The sequence below is a fragment of the Haemorhous mexicanus genome, chromosome 20, assembly GCF_027477595.1.
Source record: "Haemorhous mexicanus isolate bHaeMex1 chromosome 20, bHaeMex1.pri, whole genome shotgun sequence".
In the NCBI taxonomy this organism is placed as follows: Eukaryota; Metazoa; Chordata; class Aves; order Passeriformes; family Fringillidae; genus Haemorhous; species Haemorhous mexicanus.
This window is the reverse complement of record NC_082360.1, coordinates 11,844,756-11,865,296: the sequence shown is the minus strand read 5'-3', so window position 1 is coordinate 11,865,296 and position 20,541 is coordinate 11,844,756. Positions and strand designations below refer to the sequence as shown.

General features: G+C 65.1%; 3 protein-coding genes across 10 annotated transcripts; 1 reads left to right on the top strand and 2 right to left on the bottom strand.

Moving 5' to 3' along the window:
- The first annotated feature begins 54 nt into the window (after positions 1-54).
- On the top strand, positions 55-2,858 carry AFMID (arylformamidase). 7 transcript variants are annotated; one of them, XM_059864201.1, is made up of 11 exons: positions 55-302; positions 399-489; positions 564-668; positions 741-789; positions 951-1,036; positions 1,115-1,187; positions 1,422-1,519; positions 1,706-1,784; positions 1,931-2,060; positions 2,307-2,411; positions 2,515-2,858. In XM_059864201.1, exons 1-11 carry the CDS (start codon positions 81-83, stop codon positions 2,545-2,547), a joined length of 1,071 nt encoding a protein of 356 aa, XP_059720184.1. In that variant the 5' UTR covers positions 55-80; the 3' UTR covers positions 2,548-2,858. The 7 variants fall into 7 exon arrangements, with proteins under 7 accessions (XP_059720184.1, XP_059720183.1, XP_059720180.1 ...); XM_059864200.1 differs by having other exon boundaries at positions 1,931-2,093; XM_059864197.1 differs by having other exon boundaries at positions 1,299-1,519; positions 1,931-2,093.
- Positions 2,859-3,259: 401 nt separating this feature from the next.
- On the bottom strand, positions 3,260-5,813 carry LOC132336561 (uncharacterized). Of its 2 annotated transcripts, XM_059864203.1 has the most exons (7): positions 5,606-5,813; positions 5,353-5,436; positions 5,174-5,262; positions 4,776-4,961; positions 4,477-4,614; positions 4,124-4,316; positions 3,260-3,809 (listed from the first exon to the last, which is right to left on the bottom strand). In XM_059864203.1, exons 1-7 carry the CDS (start codon positions 5,796-5,798, stop codon positions 3,472-3,474), a joined length of 1,221 nt encoding a protein of 406 aa, XP_059720186.1. In that variant the 5' UTR covers positions 5,799-5,813; the 3' UTR covers positions 3,260-3,471. The 2 variants fall into 2 exon arrangements, with proteins under 2 accessions (XP_059720186.1, XP_059720187.1); XM_059864204.1 differs by lacking the exons at positions 5,174-5,262; positions 5,606-5,813 and having other exon boundaries at positions 5,353-5,579.
- Positions 5,814-17,460: 11,647 nt separating this feature from the next.
- SOCS3 (suppressor of cytokine signaling 3) lies at positions 17,461-19,970 on the bottom strand. The gene is made up of 2 exons (XM_059864415.1): positions 19,845-19,970; positions 17,461-19,287 (listed from the first exon to the last, which is right to left on the bottom strand). The coding sequence occupies exon 2, from the start codon at positions 19,218-19,220 to the stop codon at positions 18,591-18,593; it is 630 nt and encodes a 209-aa protein (XP_059720398.1). The 5' UTR covers positions 19,221-19,287; positions 19,845-19,970; the 3' UTR covers positions 17,461-18,590.
- Positions 19,971-20,541: the final 571 nt, after the last annotated feature.

Sequence of the window (20,541 nt, the reverse complement as noted above, 5' to 3'; positions counted from 1 at the left end):
ACGCTGCCCAATAGGGGTCAAGGGCGCCAAAAATTTTATTTTCCTCTGCCCGCCGGCTCCGCCCCGGTCCCCAGCGGCCAATGGGAGATGGCCCCGCCCCCGGGCTCTGGCCTCGCCTCCACGGCCTGGTCCCGGCCCTGGGCTCGGGCCTCGCCTCCGGGACGGCCAATGGGAGCGTGCCCACCCCGCCCCCGCTCAGGCTCCGCCCCTCGGCCGGCAGGCAGCCCGGGAACGGGAACGGGATCGGGATCGGCACCGGGAGCGGCCCTACGATGGGCGGGTGGCGGGATATGTCAGCGGAGGTACGGCCCCGGGGCAGGGCAGAGCGCGGGTCTCGTCCGGGCCGCCGGCCGGGGGCGTTGGCGTGGCCCCGCCGCTGCCCCGTCGCCTCCCCGCAGGAGCTGGAGGACCATTACTCTCCCAGTCGCTGGTCCCCCCGCCTGGACCGGGACACCATCATCGACGCCCACCTCGCGGTGACGGCGGCAGGTGCGGATCGCGGCGCCGGGACAGGGGCTGCGCTCCGTGCCACGGCGCCGTGCTCCACCGCCTCCCCCCCGCAGGAACCGAGCGGGCCCGGGCCAGCGGGCAGACCTTGCTGCACGTGCCCTACGGCGACGGGGACGGCGAGAAGCTGGACATCTACTTTCCCACGGACCCTTCTGAAAGTGAGTGGCGGGGTGGCGGGGACGGGAGCGGGCAGGGCGGACACCCGGCTCACCCCGTGCTGTGCTGCGCAGCCTTCCCGGCCCTGGTCTACATCCACGGCGGATACTGGCAGTGCCTGAGGTGAGCTGGGCTGGCGGTGAGGGGTTCCTCCGGAAGGGACCCCCTCACCAACTCTCGCTGACCCCTTCTCCTGAGCTTGCTCTGGGGACACGGGACTGGCCAGTCCCCAGCTGGCCCTGCCGCCCCCAGCTCCCGCAGCCTGTCAGCATCTCTCTCCCCAGTAAGGACGACTCGGGGTTTGCAGCCCCCCCGCTGGTGTCGCAGGGGGTGGCAGTGGTGGCGGTGGGGTACGACATAGCCCCTAAAGGTAGGTGCTGCCCTGCAGAGGCTGCGGCTGCTTGCGCAGCCCAGCGCCCTCCTGCCCTGCCCTTTGTCCTCTGCTCAGGCCACATGGACACCATGGTGCTGCAGGTGCGCCGCAGCCTTGTCTTCCTGGTGGAGCACTACCCCAGGATCAGGTGGGCAGCTCCCGGCTCAGGGCTAGTCTGTGGGAGTGGCTGGGGGGCTTTGGCACCTCGGTCCAAGCACTGGGCAGTGCCCGTGGCCACAATCCCCTGTCACCGCACAAGGCAGCGGCTGACGGATCGGGAAACATCTGAACCGACACATTCAGACTGTGCCACCTCCTCTGCACGGAGCAAAGCGTGCCTAGGTGTCCGTAGGTGTCCCTCTCAGTCGCTCCCTCCTTCCAGAGGCATTTACCTGTGCGGACACTCGGCAGGGGCCCACCTGGCAGCCATGGTGCTGTCCACAGACTGGACAGAATTCCAAGTGGTGCCAGATATCAAAGGTAACATTGCCACGTCCCAGAACAGGGTCGGGAGGAGAACTGGTCTCCACAGCTGGGACGAGGTTGCAGAGCTGATTATGCTAACTGATTATGAGGTCCCAGGGCTGTGGGAGGCACCCAGGCTGCAGCTCCGTGGGAGGCACCCAGGCTGCAGCTCCTCACCTGCAGCTCCTCCTCTGTCCCCAGGAGTGGTGCTCGTGAGCGGCCTGTACGACCTGGAGCCCATCCTGCACACCTACGTGAATGATGCCCTGAACATGAGCTGGTGAGCTCACAGGCTGTGGGGACAGCTGTGGGGACAGAGCACAGGCAGGGGGTGGCTCTGCAGCCACTCTGCCCCTATGCCTGCCTAGCTGGGGAGTCCAGCTGATGGCACAGAGTGAAGGGCTGCCACTGGCGTGACTCCTGCAGGGAGGTGGCCCAGAGGAACAGCCCCATGAGACACGTCACCCCAGCAGTGCCAGCAGCCTGTGAGGTGCTCATGGCTGTGGCCCAGCACGACTCCCCAGAGTTTCGCAGGCAGTCCCAGGAGTACAGCCAGGTGAGCACCAGGCAGTCCCAGGAGTACAGCCAGGTGAGCTCCAGCAGCACCCTGCTCAGCTCCAGTGGGGACACTGCTCCAGGCAGCCCTCACCAACTTACCCAACCGGGAAGAAGAGCTTCTGTGCTGATCCAGAGCAGTTTCTGGCTCACTGGAGGACCTCAGTCCTGGCCAGGACATTATTCCTGCTGCTTGTCCAGGGCAGGTGGAGCCTGGGGTCCATCCTGCACACCGCTCTCTCCGCAGGCCCTGCGTGCAGCAGGCTGGTCTGTCTCTGTGCTGGACCTGGCTGGTGTGGATCACTTTGATGTCATTGAGAGGCTGTCAGAGGACAGCTACGTCCTCACTCAGGTAGGCAGGAGGGCTGTGCCAAGGTGGATCAGGTGGGCTGCCACCTCCCTGCGGGGAGGTGCAGGGTCAGGGGCTTTTTACAGGGTTTGGTTCCTCATCCCAGGTGATTCTGAACATGATTTCAAGAGCACGATGACACCTCAGGAGTAAAGAGATGGGGACTGTGGCCCTGTGTGGTGGCAATGGGCATCTAGCATCCCCTGCCTGCTGCCCCCTCGGTCTAACACAGGGCCACTGCTGTCTCAGACCCACACCGTGCCCTCTCTGCTCAGTCCAGCCCAGGCTGGTGCCCCTTCCCTGCAGTGCTCCTGCCTGCTGGAGCAGAGGGGACTGAGGGCTGCAAGGCTCTGACTGGGCAGCTGGATCATGAAGTTTGTTCTGTCAGTGTCCTTTAAACTGCACATTGGCAATACAAAATAAAATGCACATTGGCAATACAAAATAAAATTACTGCTGCCTGGGGTAGTGCTCCCAGGGAGCCAGTCAGAGCACACCCAAAGCAACTGCTGCTGAGAGAATCCCTTCTTCCAGTGCAGAGTTCTGGGACTTGCTGACCCAGAGCGTGACAGGGAAGCCTGGGGAGCCCACCTGCTGCTGTGGGACAGAATGACATAAGCCTCTGTGAATGGAAGTGACACAGCCATCTGGGCCAGGCTGGGCTCATGCTCCTGGGAGAGTCCTGGCCAGACACAAACCTTGGCATTGCTGTGCAGCAACCCTGGTCCTGTGGCTGAGATGGTTCCATGTCCTCAGGAGCAACTGTCCCTCCATGGGGACCTTGGCTGTGATGATGTCCCTGCTGCAGAGCAAGGAAAAGAGCACATTTGAGAGAAAACACCCTGCACAGCTACAGTACCACCAAAAGGTGTTTATTTTGTGCACTGACTGCCTCAGAGGCTGGGGTCTCCGCTAGGCTGGGCCCACATTGGTTTTGTCAGGCTGCCTGTGAGGGCTGATGTCAAGTTTCAGATGGCTGGCACACATCTGGAGCACAAAGGGGCTGGTCCCACTCCTTGCTCTGGGCTGCCTAACTGCTGCAGCTGCGGGGCTGGCAGAATGCTCAGGCTCCCCCCGTGCCTGGAGGCACTGGATGCAGTCCCAAGGCCAATTCCTCCTGGCACTTCCTGGCCACAAATTCCAGCTTTCTCCTGGCGAGCTCGGTGTCTCGGGCCGAGATGTCGCGGTGCCAGACGGCGCGCACGGTCCGTGCCGACCAGGGGAACAGCAGGACGCTGACAGCCTGCCCGGTCTCAGCCTCCTCCTCCTCGCTGACAGTGCGCAGGCGGTCGCAGAGCTCGGTGGGGGATGGCCAGGCCCCCTGGACATTCACCATCACAATGTTGGTCTCCACTGCTGCCAGGTTGACGGAGCAGACAGGAGATTCCAGCGCATGGATACCTGTGGGAAGCCAAGTGGTGCAAGCCCACTGCCTAGCTACCTGTAAAATGATACCTGCCCCAGCCCTGCCCAGGTTCTGGATGAAGGAGAGCTCTTTCTCCCCCCATGTGGTACCAGGGTCACTGAGCACAGCAGGGGGATGGTCATGGCATAGCCTGGCACTCCAGCCAAGTGAGGATCCCTGCAGCATCCTCACCCAGCTGGAGACCCAGTGTGGCCACCCAGGGATGGTGCCCAAGCCACCAGTTTGGCGGTGCTGCAGGGCAGTGCCAGGCGTGCTGTTACAGCCCAGCACACCCGGGGCCCTGAGGTACCTTCCGCAAAGCGCCGGGCGTGGTCGTGGTCCCTGCGCAGCGTGGCCTCGGCGTGCTGCAGCCCGAGGTGGGCAGCGGCCGCCAGCACTCCCGCCTGCCGCATGCCCCCGCCCAGCAGCTTCCTCACACGCCAGGCTTCGGCCACAAACTGCCTGCACCCCGCCAGCACTGCGCCCACCGGGGCGCCCAGGCCCTGCAGAGCCACCAGTGGGGGGTCACTCCAGCTGTCCCAGGGCAGCTGCCCCTCCCAGCCTGCCAGGGGTGTTCTTAGCCCAACACCTGCAAACAAGGGGCAGGCTCCGGCTTGTGCTGGCCCCTGCCAGCCCCGTGGATCCCTCCCCACGCAAGTGGACCTTGGAGAAGCAGAGGGACACAGAGTCACAGTGCTGGGCAATCTGAGCTGGCTCCACACCCTGGGCCACTGCTGCATTCATCAGTCGTGCGCCGTCCATGTGCACCCGCAGCCCGTAACGGTCTGCAAGCCCACGGACCTGGGAGTCAGGGGAACAGCTGCTTTGGGAGGGACCCCTGGGGCATCTTGTGCCACCATGAGCCATCTCTGAGCCATCTCAGTGTCCCCGCAGTGCCATTATGCAGGGCCCGGCTGCCCACGCCGGGCAGGATAGTGCCAACACTGTCTGTGGGCTCTCACCTGCCTGAGATAGGTGAGGGGCAGTGCCCGGCCACCCGCCGAGCTGTGCGTGTTCTCCAGACAGATGAGCTCAGGACGCAGGTGGTACTGGCTGCCGTGGGCCTCACGGATGGTCTGCTCCAGCTGCTCCAGGTCGAATGTGCCATTCGGCAGATCTGGCAGAGCCTGGGAGTGCACGCCGGCGACCTGTGCCCAGGGCAGGGGAAGACAGTGGTGTTGCACGGGGGCTCCATCCCTCTGTGCCCTCCATCGGGTGTGTACAGCCCCCACTCGTGCTGCAGCCCGTGGCTCGGGACAGTGATCCAGGGGATGTCCTGCCGGGCCCTGGCAGCCAGAGGAGGGCAGCACACGGCCGCCCTCTGCACCGCCACCAGCGCCAACAGCGCCGCCGCGCTCACCTGCGCGGCCCCGCCGTGCTCGTAGACGTGCAGGTGGGCGTCCTGGCCCAGGAACAGCTGAGCGCCCCTGCGCTGGCAGTGGCACATCACTGGGAGAGGAGGGCCGTGAGGGAGGGGGCCAAGGGCAACACCCCACAGCCTGGGGGCACGAGGGGCTGCGAGCGCAGCCCCGGACTCACCGGCGATGAGGTTGGCCATGGTGGCCGTGGGCACGAACAGAGCCGATTCCGTCCCCAGAGTCGCCGCGGCCCGGCGCTGCAGCTCTGCGGGGACACGGACGTCCTGTGGGGCTGGCGCTGGCCGGGCCCAGGGGCTTGGGACCTCCACGGCTCACGGCTGCCCCCGAAGTACCGTTCCGGGGCCCCCATCCCGCTGCCCCCGGGTCGGGGGCCGGCAGGCAGGGACCCCCGGAGGCCCGTCCCCCCCGCCCACCGTTCACCGCCGGGTCCTCCCCGTAGTCGTCGTCGCCCACGGCGGCGCGGGCCATGGCCCGGCGCATCGCCGCGCACGGCCGGGTCACCGTGTCGCTCCGCAGGTCCACGACAAGCGGCGAGGCCGCGGCGGGACCTCGCAGCTGCCTCCCCCCGGGCCCGTGCAGCCACCCCCGTCTCAGCACCGCCCGCATGGCCGGGACCGCCCCCCGCAAGGGCTCCCGGGCGGGGGCGGGATCGCCCTTCGTGGGGACACGGGGCGGGAACGGGGCAGCGGCTCCTGCGCGGGCGCTGCGCGCGTTCCGCGGCTGCCTCGGGTCGCCGGTCCCACGAGCTGCCTTCCCTCCGTCCCCACCTCACGGAGCAGGGTGGGGGCTGCCCCGGCCCGGCACTGCCCCGCGGCCCCTCCTCATCCTGGGTGTCCAAGGGAAGGAGCGCAGGGGGATCCCCTTTTCATGGCTGAGCAGGAATCGCTCCCGCCCGGCTGCCGGCGAGGCTGCCCCGGGGTCTGGGCGCTGGAAGCTGCTCCGGCTCTGGCTGCGTCTGCCCTGGCCGCAGCCGACGCGCAGCCCGATGGCCCCGCAAGTGGGCTGGCGCTGCAGCGGTGCTGTGGGCTCTCCGGGCAGCTCCACTGGTCTCGGCACTCTGCCTGCTCTGAGGGGACCCACCAGCCTCTTGGCAGAAATCCCCACTGCCCCTCGGCAGGAGGGCGTGTGTCCAAAGCAGTGCCGAGACCCCCTCACCTAGTCCGGTGGGCTGGACCAGCCGGACCATCCTCCCTGCTCTCAGCACGGGGGGCACCACTCTGCAGCACCCAGCACCTCTCCCGGCGTTTGCAGGGGACAAATAGAGCAGGTGCATTAAGGTGCCTCTTCCCCTCAGCCCCTGCCCACCTGTGGGTGTTGTGTGCTCCAGCCACCTGTGCCATGCTGATGCCTTCTCCCTCCCTCTGCCATGTGCCCCCCCAACCTTGGCCGCTCCAGGTCCCCTATCCTGAGCCCCCTGCAGCTGCCCTGCTGGTGCCCGCTCTGCCCATCCCCTGCCTGTGCCCCTGCCCATTAGCCCCCTCCCTCACTATTGCCTGTCGCCCCCTGTGCTGTCAGCCCTGCAGATGAGTGAGCCATAAACAGTCCTTCATCAGACGTTTTTCACACGCAGGGCCACATGTTAACAGTTTTTCTTTATTTACTGCCTCCATTTCCTCTTTGTTCCAGGAACTTGTCCTCCAACTTCAAGCTGCTCATGATTAGGCAAAAAGGCCTCTAATCTCCCCGATCTGATTTACCGTCACTGAGAGCAGACGCTTCCCGTTACTGGCCCTGGACCTGGGAGCATGGACAGCTGAGCTGTGCCGGCTGCTGAGCCCAGCCGAGCCTCCCCAAAGCTGCCCCACCACACACACCGCCTTCCCGGCAGCTTCCTCTTCCAGTAAGCACTGGGCAGTGCAGCCGGTCACGCCGCAGGTGAAGGGCTGGGGGAGCAGCAGCTGTGGGGCCCCAGGACAGGGATCCCCCGTCCACCTGGGGCGGCTGCTGTAGGGCAGGGCAGCCTTTGGAGCCGCTTTCTCTGCCTGGAAATGCTGGATGGCTGGAGCACCCCTCAGCATGGCCTTCCCAGACACTCACCCATCCACTCCTGCCGCACCTGATGGGCTGGTTGATTGCCCTGGTGTGCCCAAAGCTGAAGGGCAGCTCAGGGATCTGCTGTGGGCAGCCCTCCCAGCCCAGTCAGGGTCCGCAGCCAAGCAGGGACTCCTTCACTGGGCAGCAGCCACAGCTTCTGCAGGATTGTGCATTGTGGCTGGGTGTCTTCCACAGAGCCCCTTGTTCTTCAGCCTTGTGCCTTTCCCTGGGACTTTGGTCTGGGACCTGCCTTGGGATCCCCCCTTGCTACCAGCACCCAGCAGAGCAACAGCAGGGCCAGCACCAGCACCATGGAAGTGCTGGTGGAGCGGCTGAATGGACACCACAGGAGCTGGGCAGCGGGTGGGCAGTGCCAGCCAGGGGCTTGGCAGGAAGCTGGGGACTAGCAGGGGGCTCACCCAGGACCACACTGCACCGCAGGACTGCAGTCACCACCTGCCCACACCAGCTCCTGTGGTGGGCTAAGCCCCTGCCCCGCTGGGCTCAGCTCCTGCTCCAGTCGTGCCTCCCCAGGGCTAAAATTAGCAGCTGAGGCCTGGCTGGGGAGCCGGGAGTGGAGCCCAGATCCCACCGCGGAGGATCGGGTTTCCCCCCTCCCTACCACAGGCCTGGCAAACACTGGGGCCGATTCCCGGAGCTGGGCCCCCCTGCTACCAGCCCCACTGGCAGCCCCATCCCAGCCTGCCAGCCCCAGCCACTGGATCTGCACGTCCCCAGGGCTGAGCCCGGTGCATCCCGGCTGCAGGAGGAGCTGTGGGATGGGGGAGCACGGTGCTGTAGCTGCCGGGGCATCACCGGGCTGGGGCTGAGCCCTCTGCCCCTGGCACACACCTGGCTGCCCTGGGACAGGCTGCAGTGGACTCTCAGCCTCCCAAGCAGAGCATGGCTGTGGCCATGGAGCTGTCAGTGGCCAGGCAATGCCCCGGGGGTCTCGTGCTGAGTGCCCAGGGCTGGCTCAGGGCTGGCAGTGACCATAACATGTTCACCGTGAGCTCGGGGCGCTTTTCGGGCTGCCTCAGCCCAGCGGCCACACTGCCGGTGCTGCTCAGCCTGCCTGCCTTTTGGGCTCCGCGGCTCGTCCCGCCGGGGCGGCACCGGTCCTGCCCGTTCCGGAGGGCCCCGCTCCCACCGGGGCCGAGGCAGCTGCCGTGCGTCGCCCTCGAAGGACCCGAGCCACGGAGCCGAGCACTTTCCTGCTGCCGGGAACGGCGGGGCGATGCCCGGGAGCAGCGGGAGCGCTGGCTCCACGCTCAGCCGGGTCGGGTCGGGCACCCGGGACCGGGACCCCGCCGCATTCCCGGGGTGCCGGTGACATGTCCCGAGCTGCGGCAGTGGCCGAGCTTCGGCCCGGGACAGACCCCCGACGGATACGGTGCCGCAGCTGCCGAGGCCGTGCCCGGTGCGGGAGCCGCGGGCTGCCCGGGGAGCCTCGGTCGGGCCCCGCGGGCCGCTGCCGGAGCCCGGTGGCCGCGGGGTCCCGGCCGGTGCCCCGTCCCCAGCCTGCGAGGCCGCGGGTGCCCCCCCTCCGCCGGCAGCGACTTTTCCAGTAAAACCGCCGCAGAGATCCCGGCTTCCCGACAGGCCCGGCCTCCGCGCCGGGGGGGCGCCGGCCGCCCTTAACCCTTCCCGGCCCGGCCGGCCGCGCGCTGCCCGCCCCACGGGCGGCTCCGAGCCCGGCACCCGCCCGGCCCGGCTCGGCGCCTCCGGGGACTCTGCCCGCCAGGCCCGGGGCGGCGATGGCCCCGCTCCCCGGGGCCCCGGCGGCGCCAGTGCGGGGCCGGCCTGACCCGCCGGGCACCGGGACCGGCCGGGCCCCGGGGCCGTCGCGGCCGCTGCCCTCGTGGGCTCCGGCCGGGCCGGGAACAACCCCTCCAGCCCAACCCCGTGCCGAGGGTTTCCCTTCTCAGGGTGCACCTGAACAGGGGCTGTTCTGCGGAGCAGTTGGGACATCCCAAGGGCCAAGGAGCCGGAGAACCGTCGGGGAGAAAGCGCCTCTGCCCGGGGTACCCCGGGGGCTGTGGGGAGGGAGCAGCCGGGGGTCCCTGCGAGAGCCCTGAGCTGGGGGAGCTCCGGGGTGCCCTGGGAGAGCGCTGGAGCCCGTCACGGCTAAAGGCTGGTGGCTGTGGCGGCTCCACATCCCTGCTCCAGCGCTCCGCGGGACGCCCCGGCCGGGTGGGCAAAGCCGGGCTTGGCCGGGCACTGGGGGTCCGTGCCGAGAGCCGTGCCGGGCTGTCCCCGCCGTGCCCTGCTTGCCACCAGCCGCTACACTGGCTGAGCCAGGGCTGAGGTAAGTGCTCTAATTGTTTTCTCTGTGGCCCGAGATGAATAATTGAGAGGTCTTTGAGGAGAATTAATTAGCCCGTTTATTGGCAGTAAATGCTTTTCTCCAGATGATGAAATAGATCCTGAGCCACACGTGGGGCAGGCGGATGCAGGTCATTGATGCTGCTCTGGAGCACGCAGTGCCGGGTCCACAGGCCAGCCGTGCTGGTGTCCCGTGCCCACTGTGGACTGGCAGACTGGTTCTGGCTCCCACGGCCTCCCATGCTGTCCAGCGTGCCCGGAGCTCACTGCACCCACGGCCAGCACTTGTGTGGGGAACCTGGTGTTGGTGGGAGCAGGTGGCACGGAGGGGCAGGCAGAGTTCTGCGGCACAGTGAAAGCCCTCTGCCCCCATCGTGCCCATGTAGCTTCCCGCTTCCCCCAGTTCACATCCCATCCTGGGGGCTGCCTCCCTGTGCAGACCCTGATATGTCCCTTTGTGTCTTCTTCTTGGTTCTCCTGAATGCCAGCGTGGTGCCAGTCTGGGGCTTGTAGCCTGCACCTCCTCCTCACCTCCTTGTCTTCCTCTTTCTCCCCTGGGTATGGGGTGAAGGGCCTTGCATGGCCAGAAATGCTTAAACAAGGATTTCCTTGTTGCTGCATGAGCTGTTTGCCTTCTCCTGGGCCAGCCGTTAATGAGGTTTGGCAGGAGGCACCATCAGCCCCAGGCACTGGATTTCTATAAATCAGCCTGGAGCTGATGTGTGGGGCTGGGATGGAGCTGCTCGATCTTGGTGCATGGGACTTTGGCTTGTGGGTCCTGGGAGTCCCTCTGGGAGTGCAACATCCTGGCATGGTGGAGAGGGACAGGGGCTGAGTGGGACAAGGGGGCTGCTTCCCACTAAGGAAGGGCAGCCACTTCCCACATTTCCAGGAATGTCAGAAAGGGCAAAGCAAAAAATAAAGCAGTTGTGTATGGCTGAGGTGCTTTGTCCTGATCTTTCCCACATGCCCACCTGGGTGCTCTGGACTGGGATGATGATCCTGCCCTGCCTTGGGGTGGGAGGCTGTGTGTCCCCGGGCAGCCTCAGGCATGCAAACTGGGGCAGGCAAATCATCCAGGCTCCTGGGAACCTGGGAAAGCATTTGCTGCTTCCTCCTGCTGGAAGCAGTGCCACAGGGGCAGGGCTGGCATGTGGGCCCGTTGTGCTGAAGCTGTGGTGGCAGATGTGCTGGCTGTCACTGGAACAGGGACACTGCCAGGCTGCAGGTCCTGTGGCCTGCCGGGATGCCCCATCCCCAGGGGACACAGGGACACCCCAAATGTAGCAGGGAGGAGGTTCCCATTGCAAAGGGTCTCCTGGGAATGGCTGCTTCTGACAGCCCTGTGTCCAGGAAAGGAGATGCTGGGAAGTGGGGCACTTCTCTCTGGGCTTCCACAGCCATTGGCTCTGCTCTCCTCACCTGTGGGACGGTTTGGGAGCCAGCACAGCCCATCTGTGCTGCATCAGGCTGAGGGGAGCCACAAGTCTCAAAGGTGATGTTTCATTTCCTGCTCTGAGTGTGCTTCCCCCTTATCCAAAAACATCTCTGCTCTCACTGAGTTCTCACAGAGTTTCTGCTGTGTGTTGAAACTGAGAGAATCCCCAGTCCCAGCATGGCTGCAGGGCTCCTCGGGGTCACCAGAGTCTGCTGGGAAAGCTCTGGTCCCCTTCTCGGCTTCTCTCCGGCAGCCTGACCCATGGTGGGGCAGCCCCTGGCCCAGTGGTGTCCCCCCACAGCAGGACAGCACCAGGATGGTGGCAGCGGCAGCTGGCAGGGGTTTTCCAGGGGCTGCCCCTCCATCTGCAGCCTCATGCCTCCACCCTGCCAGCATTCCCCGCACTCAGCCTGAGGAGCCATCAGCCCTAACAGGGGTGGGATGTGCCTGGTCGTGGCAGAGGGAAGATGCTCCACCGGAGCCCACGCTGCAGCTGATCCCCTCCACTTCCCCTCTCTGCCCTGCTGATGGGTTTGAGTGCAGCTGGAGGCTCCGCGCTGCAGCACTGCCCAGCGACAGCGCAGCGCAGCGCTGAGCGGGGCAGCCCTCGGGCCCTGGGAACCCACTCGCGACAGGGGCAGCTCTGTGGGGCCCTGGGGGCGCAGCTCTGTGAGCCGGAGCTGCGGAGGCTGCGAGCCCGGCTGGCCCTGCCTTGCCGCCTCTGCACGGGCTGCGGGGCCGCACTCCGGGCAGGGACCCTGTGCAGGGACCCCGGTGCCCCGGATCCCCGTGCCCCGGACCCCGGTGCCCGCGCTCCTCGGTGGCTGCTGTGGCTCCAAGGCCGGGCTGGGAACAGCAACCCCGGCGAGAGGTTGTGCAAGAAGGGGGGACCCGGGAGGGCACGGCCGGCCAATGTTGAAATTTCATGCTCTTACAGAAAAGCCCCCGGGCAGAATTCCTGACAGGGGTGATTCATCCCCCACTGGAAGCGATGACTTTGCCTCTCCAGTAAACACTCCTCAGTTCAGCGGGGTGCCACTGCTCCGGTCCTGCCACCCGTGGGGTGACAGGGCTGCCCTGAGCACCACAGGCAACACCGGGGGTGCTGAGGAGGGCCAGGGGGGCAGCGGGCGGCTGGGAGCCAACTGCTGGGCAGCAGAGCGGTGGGCACCAAGGGCAGAACTGAATCCCTGGCTCCCTGCCCCGGCTGCCACCCAAACCCGGTGCAGGCCATTGCTGTTGCCAGGTGCTTTGGGGGCCCCATCTCCCGCTGGTGAGGGCACATGGGACAGCCTTTTCCAGGAAGCACGCGAGTGCAGCCAGGCTGTGGAGTTCCCGACAGCAGCTCTGGTTTTAATAACAGCAAATCAATGTGCTTCCTCCCTGGCCTCCCCCTCCAGTGGCTTCCCCATAAGGCAAAACAACCCATATGAGAGCCCCAGCTCTGGCCATAGTACACGGGGCTCTGAGTGCTGATGGCTCACACCTGCCTGCCCTGCGTACTGCAGCCTGTTCCAGCATTGCTGCCGGAACCCCAGCCCCCCCATAGGAAGGGAAGACTGGGGGTCCTCAGTGCCCTTGCCCACCTCTGCTGTGCCCGCCCACCTCCTTCACAGGAGGTTGCTGCCTGCAGAGCTGCTCCATGGCTGGGCATTCCCAGCTGCTCCAGCCTCTTGCCTCCCAAGTCCAGCCCCGTGCTGTGATTCCGCCTCCTCCCCGTGGGTTTGCACAAACCTCGCGCTTGCTTTGTGCTTGTTTTGAGAACAGATTAGTCATGGCTCTGAGCTGGCTTCCAGCAAATGCACAACGGCACCATGGAAAAACGAGAACAGTGAAGTGATGACTCAGCAGGGCTCCCACTCTGTCCCTGGGGTGCCAACTGTCCCCGTTCCTGGCTGGCCCTGAGCACCAGTGAAGACCACCCGGGGATGCCCCAGCTGAGCCAGGGTGGGTGGGCGATGGCAGAAAAGAGCCAGGGGCAGCGCCTGCCTGGCTGCCTGGAAGCTGCAATAGTGCTGGCAGGGTGGGATGCCAGGTCCTTGGGGGTGACAGGCAGCATGCTCTCCTTCCCCTGTCCCCTCCTGCCCCTGGCAGGTGGGGAGTCCCCTCGAAGGTGCCTGCTGGCACCTTGCTGCCCCAAAGTCCCGCTGCACGTGTGGCTGGAACATCCTGCTGCTGGCAGCTCCAGCTCAGTGCCCAGCAGGCCTGGTGTGTTCTGGGGATGCCACAGGGGTGGGTGGCTGCTAGGATCCTGCCAGCGGGCTGGGGATCCCTGGCTGTGCGGGCTCAGCCCTGGACAGCAGGGCCCTCCCGGCCGCCACCTGCGCAGCAGTGACGGGAACTCCCGGGCGGGCCCTTCCCGTACCTCACACCTTGCTCCGCAGCCCTTCCCTGCCCTGCCTTGGCTGGCTGCCCGGCAGCACAGCATGTTGCCAAGCCTCATTGCCAGGTGGCTTATCGCGATCCCATGGCGCTGGACACCAACTGGTGTGGCTGCCAAGGATGAACAATGTAATTACTGGAATTACAGTAAAGCGCTCCCATTCCCACTCATTAAATGCTGAGACAGGGCCCTTGGGTCCTTCTGGGGAGCATCTGCTCCAGCTGTGCCCTTTGTCAGCCACACTCCCCATTATCTCCCAAGTGGCGCCACTGGCACCCATCACCCCACGCCTGACCAGGGTGGCTGGAGCTGCTCTCTGCTGATGGCAGCCAGAGCCACGGGATGGGCAGAGCCCCCAGGCTAGTGGGGACCTTCAGGCCCCCCAGCAGTGTGTGCTGGTGAGGAGGGGGTGGGCAAGGAGGGTAGGGATTGCAGACACAGGGTCCCACATCCTGGAGCTCCATCCCCAGCCACATGTGTGGCTCTACCACTGCTGGCTCCTGTGCCGTGGCCAAGGCCAGGACTGATGTGAGGCCAAGGGATGCTCCAGGGCTAGGGTTTGGCACCTGCCCATGGCTGCTCTGCCAGGGTCATCTGAGGACTCTGTGCTGTGTTGGGAAGCACACCGAGGCAGCTGGCAGCCTGCTGCCAGAGCACCCACAGGGACCTCCTGTGCCGTGTGCCCTGGAGTGACCACAGCCAGCGCTGGCACATCACTGCTCCCTGCGAGTGCAGGTGCAAGAGCAGTGTAGCCCCAGGCCCGGGGCTCTGCCAGGGAGCAGAGCTGGGCCGGGGGGGCCGGGGCAGAGCAGCTCTCATAGCTGCTGATGGAAGGAGTGAGGAATCCACAGCTGCTGGCTCCCTGGAGCTGGCGCGGTCTGGCTGGGGAAGTAGAAACAAAGTAGAGTTTCCATGGGGATGTACACAGCCTGCTGGGCTCAGCTGCATCCCAAAATACTTCTTGGCCTGGGCACGGCGTCCTGCTGCCACCCCTGCTCCTTGCCTGATAATAGCCCTACCTGGCCCAGGGAGAGTGAGGGCCAAGCCAGCCCCCATGGCTCCCTCAGCCACCATGGCTCTGGTCCAGGTCCCTGGCAGCTGAACTGCTACCAGGACAGGGACTTTGAGCAGTAAGTACCTTCAGTGCAGAGGCCCAAGATGAGGGGCAGCTGTGGAACCGAGGGGCTCTGGGGACATAGAGCTGCAGTCCTGCTCCTCCTCCAGCCCAAGCAGCTGTCTCTTGTCCTAGGCCTGCAGCTGGGACCACCACTGCCAACTCTGGGCTCTGCTGAGGAGCTCGTGCTTGTGCTTCCTGGCAGCTCACTGGGAGCAGATGTCCCAGTCCCTGTTCCCAAGTGTCCCCGTGGTCCTGGCCTGAAGAGCAATTGCCACGTAAGGAGCAGGTGGTGCCATTTACAGTAAGTTCCCAGCTGCTGCACAGCCCTTTCCTGCATTCTACTGGGAAACGTGCTGGTGAATGTGGGAATGTCCTGGCGCTGCAGAGCCAAGCAGGAAGAAGTGCGTGTAGGGAGTGCCGCGAGGTCGGGTGTTCACGGCAAGCTCTCTGCCTGCCTCTGCCACCCCAGGGACCTCCACTGCCCCGTCCTTGGGGTGCCACTGTGGGGCTGGGGAGCCCTCATGGGTCTGCCCTGCTTCCCTGTGACCAGCTGGATTTTCTGCATGGTTGGTGCAGCCACGGCAGAGCTGCGGTGCCGGCCGAGCCCTCTGCTGCCGTGCCCGCAGCAATCTCCGGTTGCGGTGGTTTCCTGTTTTGGCTCTGCAGAGGCTGGTACACACCAGAGCAGGTTTCCTGCACTGCTGACCCCGCAGAGTTCAGGTTCACCATCCCAGTGGACGCTTCCTTCTTGTGCCAGTAATGAGCCAACAGTGTGATGGGAAGCACCATGTGGCCACCCCACACCCCATGGGGACGCCAGGCTGAGGCAGGACGGGGGGCTGCAAGGGCTGTAGGGCAGCAGCCTGTTCCTGCCTGACCACCCCTCTGTGCCCCAGCACCTTGTCAGGTTCTCACTGGGGTAGGTGCCCTCACCCTGCTCTGCTTGGCCACCATCACAGCATGGAGAAACCGATGGCATGGGGGGCATGCACTTAGAGCTGCACTGGATTCTGCTGGTGGTGCTTGGTGCCAGCCCCAGGAGATCTGGGGTGTGGAGAGCTGCAGGACACCGATGTCCCAGCCCTGCCTCTGGAGCCCTGTGCAAATTTCAGTCTGGCTCCTGGCACCATCACACGGTGACAAGGGTCTGATCACCCTGATAACATCTTCCCCATCCAGGCACCTTCCCGGGGGAGCTCAGCTGCCCCAGCGCTGGTGAAGGGCAGAGGGGAACTGGACGTGTTTGATAGACTGCTTACGAAACGCAGGGCCAAGTCCGCTCAGCTGCTCCGGAGCAGAGAGAGGTTTGTGAAACCTTGGGCAGGGATTTGCCCGCCGGCCGCCGCGTCACTGCTGCCGCGAGCTTGGCTTTATTCCAAGAAAGCCGCGGGGCTGGCGGAGCTTCCCGGATTCTTGATTCAGCCGCGGGTTGCAGCACCGCGAGGGAAGAGGCCCTTGGTCGGCAATGCCAGGGCCCTTCTGGGAAGTGAAGAAGCTGGGGCTGTTCCCACAGAGATGGGAAGGCTGGGGTCTGGCTGGGGAGGACATGGGCAGGGTCACTGTGGGCAGCCTGGCTGCTGTCCCCGGGGGCAGCCCCCTACTCTGCCCCACCTTGGGGTGCTGTGAACCCCTTGCTCTGCCAGGAGGGCTGGGTGTGCTCATAAACCCCCAGGGCCCTGCTTTTCATCCCCTGATTCGCCTCATCCTGCCTGGGGGAGTGGTGATGCTCCTGCCAGCTGGGGGCTGCTGTGCCTGCTCCCACACCATCACTGGCACGGGCCGGGAGTCACTGGTGCTGCTGAGAGCCCTAAACTCAGGGATGTGCTGCTGAGAGCCCTAAACTCAGGGATGTGCCTCGGCAGGGCCTGGCAGGCGGCCACCCGTGCGTGTGGGCATTCCTTGCATAGCTGCAGTGGGTGCCTGGGCAGGCCGTGGCACTGCTGGCAGCATGCGTGCCACAGCCACACGTAGCAGCCCCAGAATAGCCACTGGGACTGTGCCATGCCCACAGCCTGCACCGGCACACTCACCATCCCTCTGGTCCAGGCTGATTCCTAAGGAAATCCTTTTCCCAGCAGCTGGGGATCCCCGTGGGGGCGGGAGCACTGCTTGTGATGCCAGGCATAATGCCTACAGTGCGGAGATTGCAGACTGGGGCCTGGGCAAAAAGCACCTTGGCACAGCCTGCTCCTCACAGGCGGGGGCTCTGGGGGAGTTCTGGGGGGCTGATCTGCTCCCAGGGGATCACCCACATCCCTGCATTCAGCTCTTCAGCCAGGAACTGCACTGCATATCATCCAGACCGAGCTGCGTTCAGTCCCACACCTATTTCATGCCCCTAGCAGCATAGGGCAGGCCCTTCTGGGGGCAAGGACATCCCCAGGAGAACTGAATCCTCTCCTCTCCCTTTGGCATTTGAGCCCAGCTGGGGTTCTACACAGGACACAGGTTTTCTCTCTGTGCTGTGAGGGTGAGCAGTAACTTGGTAGCCCGCTACACTCCCAGAGGGAGCACCTGCAGACGCTTTCCTACCCACACCTCAAAGTGCCCTGCTCCTGCAGCTCCTCACCCTGGCATGTGCCAAAACAGGGCTGGGGGAAGGCAGGACTCGCTTGGCTCCTCAGGAACCTGCACTGGGGTTTGCCACAGGCCAGCCTTGGCCACCAGCTCGGCCCCTCCTGTGCCCAGGGCCATGTCTGCTGTCCCGTGGCTGCACCGCGTGTGCGAGCCGGGAGCAGATCCCATCCTCTCCTCGTGGCTTGGCAGGCGGGGGACATCCGTCGCAGGGCTCAGACATACCTGAGTGCTGGGACAGAGCTTACGCAGCAGCCGGGCTGAGTCACCGGCGGGATCACCCGGGTGGACAGCGGCTCCAGGAAACGGTGCTTACGTGGTGTAAACACATCCCAGCACTGTGCCAGGGCCAAGCAGCCTCAGGGGTGCAAGAGAGAAACCAAACCAAATCTGATGGTTTTCATTAAAAAATAGTGCTCTTTATTATAAATTATGGAAACATTTTCTTTCTGAATATAAATATAAATATGTGCAAAGTTTCATCTGAGTTTGGTTTTGGTTGAATTTTCAAGCATTGTTTTGCTCAGCCCTCAAGGCTGGAGGTGAAGATGGAATCTTTATAAAAGACAGTGATTCACGTTGGCCTGTAAACATCCCTTTGGTTAAAAAAATAAGAATAAAAATTAAAAAAAGCCAGAAAACCCAACCACTTCTCTGGGCGGACGCAGAAAAGCACTGACGAGATGACACGCTCCAGGGGATGGTCCTGCTGTGTTCCTGCAGGAATCGGTGCCCTGCAGAGCAGCACAGCTGGGGTCTGCGGGAGTGGCCGGGCAGAGGTGGGGTGTGACTGCAGGGAGTAGGGGCCCAGTGTCCTCGGGGTGATCCTTGCAGATGCGGTTGTGTGGGACTCAGCAGCATCGCTTCCCCTCCAGCTTCACAGCACATCAGCAGGACCATCACTGCAGCGTCACCAGCTGACGTGCACTAACCCAGACCGCAGGGCAGGGGGGATATTAAGGCTTTGTCCCCTGGAAAATGGCAACGCAGGACAAAGGCATCGACCTCTTAGTCTGGGGCTTGATGTGAAAGGAGCTTTCACCCACAAGGAGGCAGCAAGAGGTACAGTATGGGCAAAAAACACCTTCGCCTTAAAACTGAGGAAAAGTGATCAGGCACTCCTGGGCTCCAGTGCTTTCCGTTTCTCAGGGTGGAAGGGGCTCTCACCAGGACACCCCCAGGATGGGGCTGGTAGGGCACACGTTCCCCCGTGCTGTGGGAGCTGTCCTGGCTGCCCAAGCCCACAGGGGCTTTGCAATGGGTTCACTGTAACATCCACAGTCTGGTTGGAGCCATCTTCTTCCCCGTGGAGAGGAGGCGTCACGCTTGATGAGGAGTCCCCCCAGCACCAAGGGTGCCCAGCTATGCTGGCCACAGCCCTGAGCCCATGGCAGCTTGCCCCAGTTCCCCCTCTCTCCTCCCCGGATGGAGAGGCTCGGCATGGCCTACCAGCGCCTGTGCCAGTGGGGCATTGTGCCTGTCCCCTGCTCTTGTGCTTGTAGCATGTGACCTTGCTCTGCTGGCCCCTTAGAGAGGGGCATCGTACTGGTCCAGGAACTCCTTGATGGGGGCTGGCAGCTGAGTCATCTTCTCATAGGAGTCCAGGTGCCCATTGACGGTCTTGCGGCAGAGGTGCTGCAGGGTGGAGACGCTGGAGGAGAGCGGGCGGCTCAGCACCAGGGGGATCTTCTCGCCGCCTGAGTAGATGTAGTAGGTGCGCTTGGGATGCAGGGCCCCCCCAGGCTGCTCAGGCACGGCGCAGGGTGTGGGTGGCATGTAGTGATGGACCAGCTTGAGCACGCAGTCGAAACGGGGCACGGGCTGGCTGCTGTGGGGATCACTCTGCAGGGAGAAGCTGCCGCCCTCGCACTGGATGCGCAGGTTCTTGGTGCCCGACTCCGTCTTGACGCTCAGGGTGAAGAAGTGCCTCTGGTCTGAGCTGTCCCTGATGAGGAAGGTGCCAGCCGGCTCGGTGCTCAGCAGCAGGTTGGCCTCACCACCTGTCACCGTGCTCCAGTAGAAGCCGCTCTCCTGCAGCTTTCGTACGGTGTTCACCACCAGCTGGTACTCGCTCTTGGAGCTGAACGTCTTGAGGCGCAGGCTGGTGTCGAGGGGGCGGCTCATCCCGGTGGCGGGGAACTTGCTGTGGGTGACCATGGCGCAGGGAGCCAGCTTCGTGTGCTCTGGATGCTGCTGCCAGCAGCAGCCGCTGCTACACCATCACCTGCGGCAGAGAGAGCGGTGAGTCCCGGCACTCCGGTCCCCGACTCTCCCTTCCCGGGAACACCTGCACTCCCGGTCCCTGGCTTTTATCCTCCCGCAGCAACAGCGCTGCCGGTTCCCGGCAATCCCCTTCCCCAGCTCTCATTCCCAGAAAAGCCGGCAGCCCCCCTGCCAAGCTCTCTCTTCCCGGGAACCGGCAGCACCCATCCCTGGCTCTCCCTTCCCGGGGGAACCGGCAGCCCCCGTTCCCGGCGACTGTCCTCTCGCGACATCGGCACTCCCGTGCCCAGCTCTTTCTTCCCGGGAGCACGGGCACACCTGCGGTCTCCCGCTCCCTCCCCTCTCTCGAGCACCGCTTCTGATGGTCTCCTGCTCTCTTACGCCCGGGGGCACATCGTTACCCCAGGCCACCAGTTATCGCCCCGCTGAGGCACCAACATCCCCGGCGATCCCCTTCCCTGGGCAGCACCGGCATCCCCGGTCCTCGGCGATCGCCCCCCCCGAAGGCGATCCCCGCTTTCCCCCCGTCCTCTCCGGGACTCCCTCCCGCGGCCGTACCTGAGGCGTGGGAGCCGGTCTTGGCGGCGGAGCGGGGCCGGTGCGCGGCGGCGAAGCTGCCGAGGCGGCCCGGGGCGGCCTCTTATAGCAAGCGCAGCGCCCGCCCTCGGGTTCCTGGAACTGCGCGGCTTCTTGTAACGCGGCGGCACCGCCCGCGCCCCGCCCGGCCCGGCCCGGCCCCCCGGCGCCCCGCCAGCCCCGGGCCCCCGGCCTGGCCCCACCGGCCCAGCCCCGGCCCTTCCCGCTCCGGCCCCGGCCCGACAGCCCATTCTGGGCAGGGCGGCTGCACCCGCCCCTCGGCCTGCGGAGAAGCGGAGAGCCCCGGGCCGGCCCCTGGGGGCCTCCGCCGTCCCCCGCCTCTGCTGGGGCAGCCAGGCCGCGGGCCCGCCCTGGCGAGGGTTTGGGCTCGGCTGATGGGGGGTACACCGTGGGTACAGCGGAGCTGGGGCTGCCGGTCCCACGTTGCCAGCCCTGATTTCTGTGCAAGGCCAGCCTCGGCCGCGCTTCGTGGGGGACCCGCGGGGTACCCTCGGACCGGAGACAAGGGGAAATCCGCGCCCGGGGCTGTGCGGGGGTTCCCGGCTCCGCAGCTGTTCGGTCCCTGCGCCCGAGCCCCCGGAGATCCGCACGGTTGGTGCTTTGGCCGGTCTGCGGCCGTGTGGGCTGGTGGGTAGCCCGGCAGGACCGGAGCCCCCTG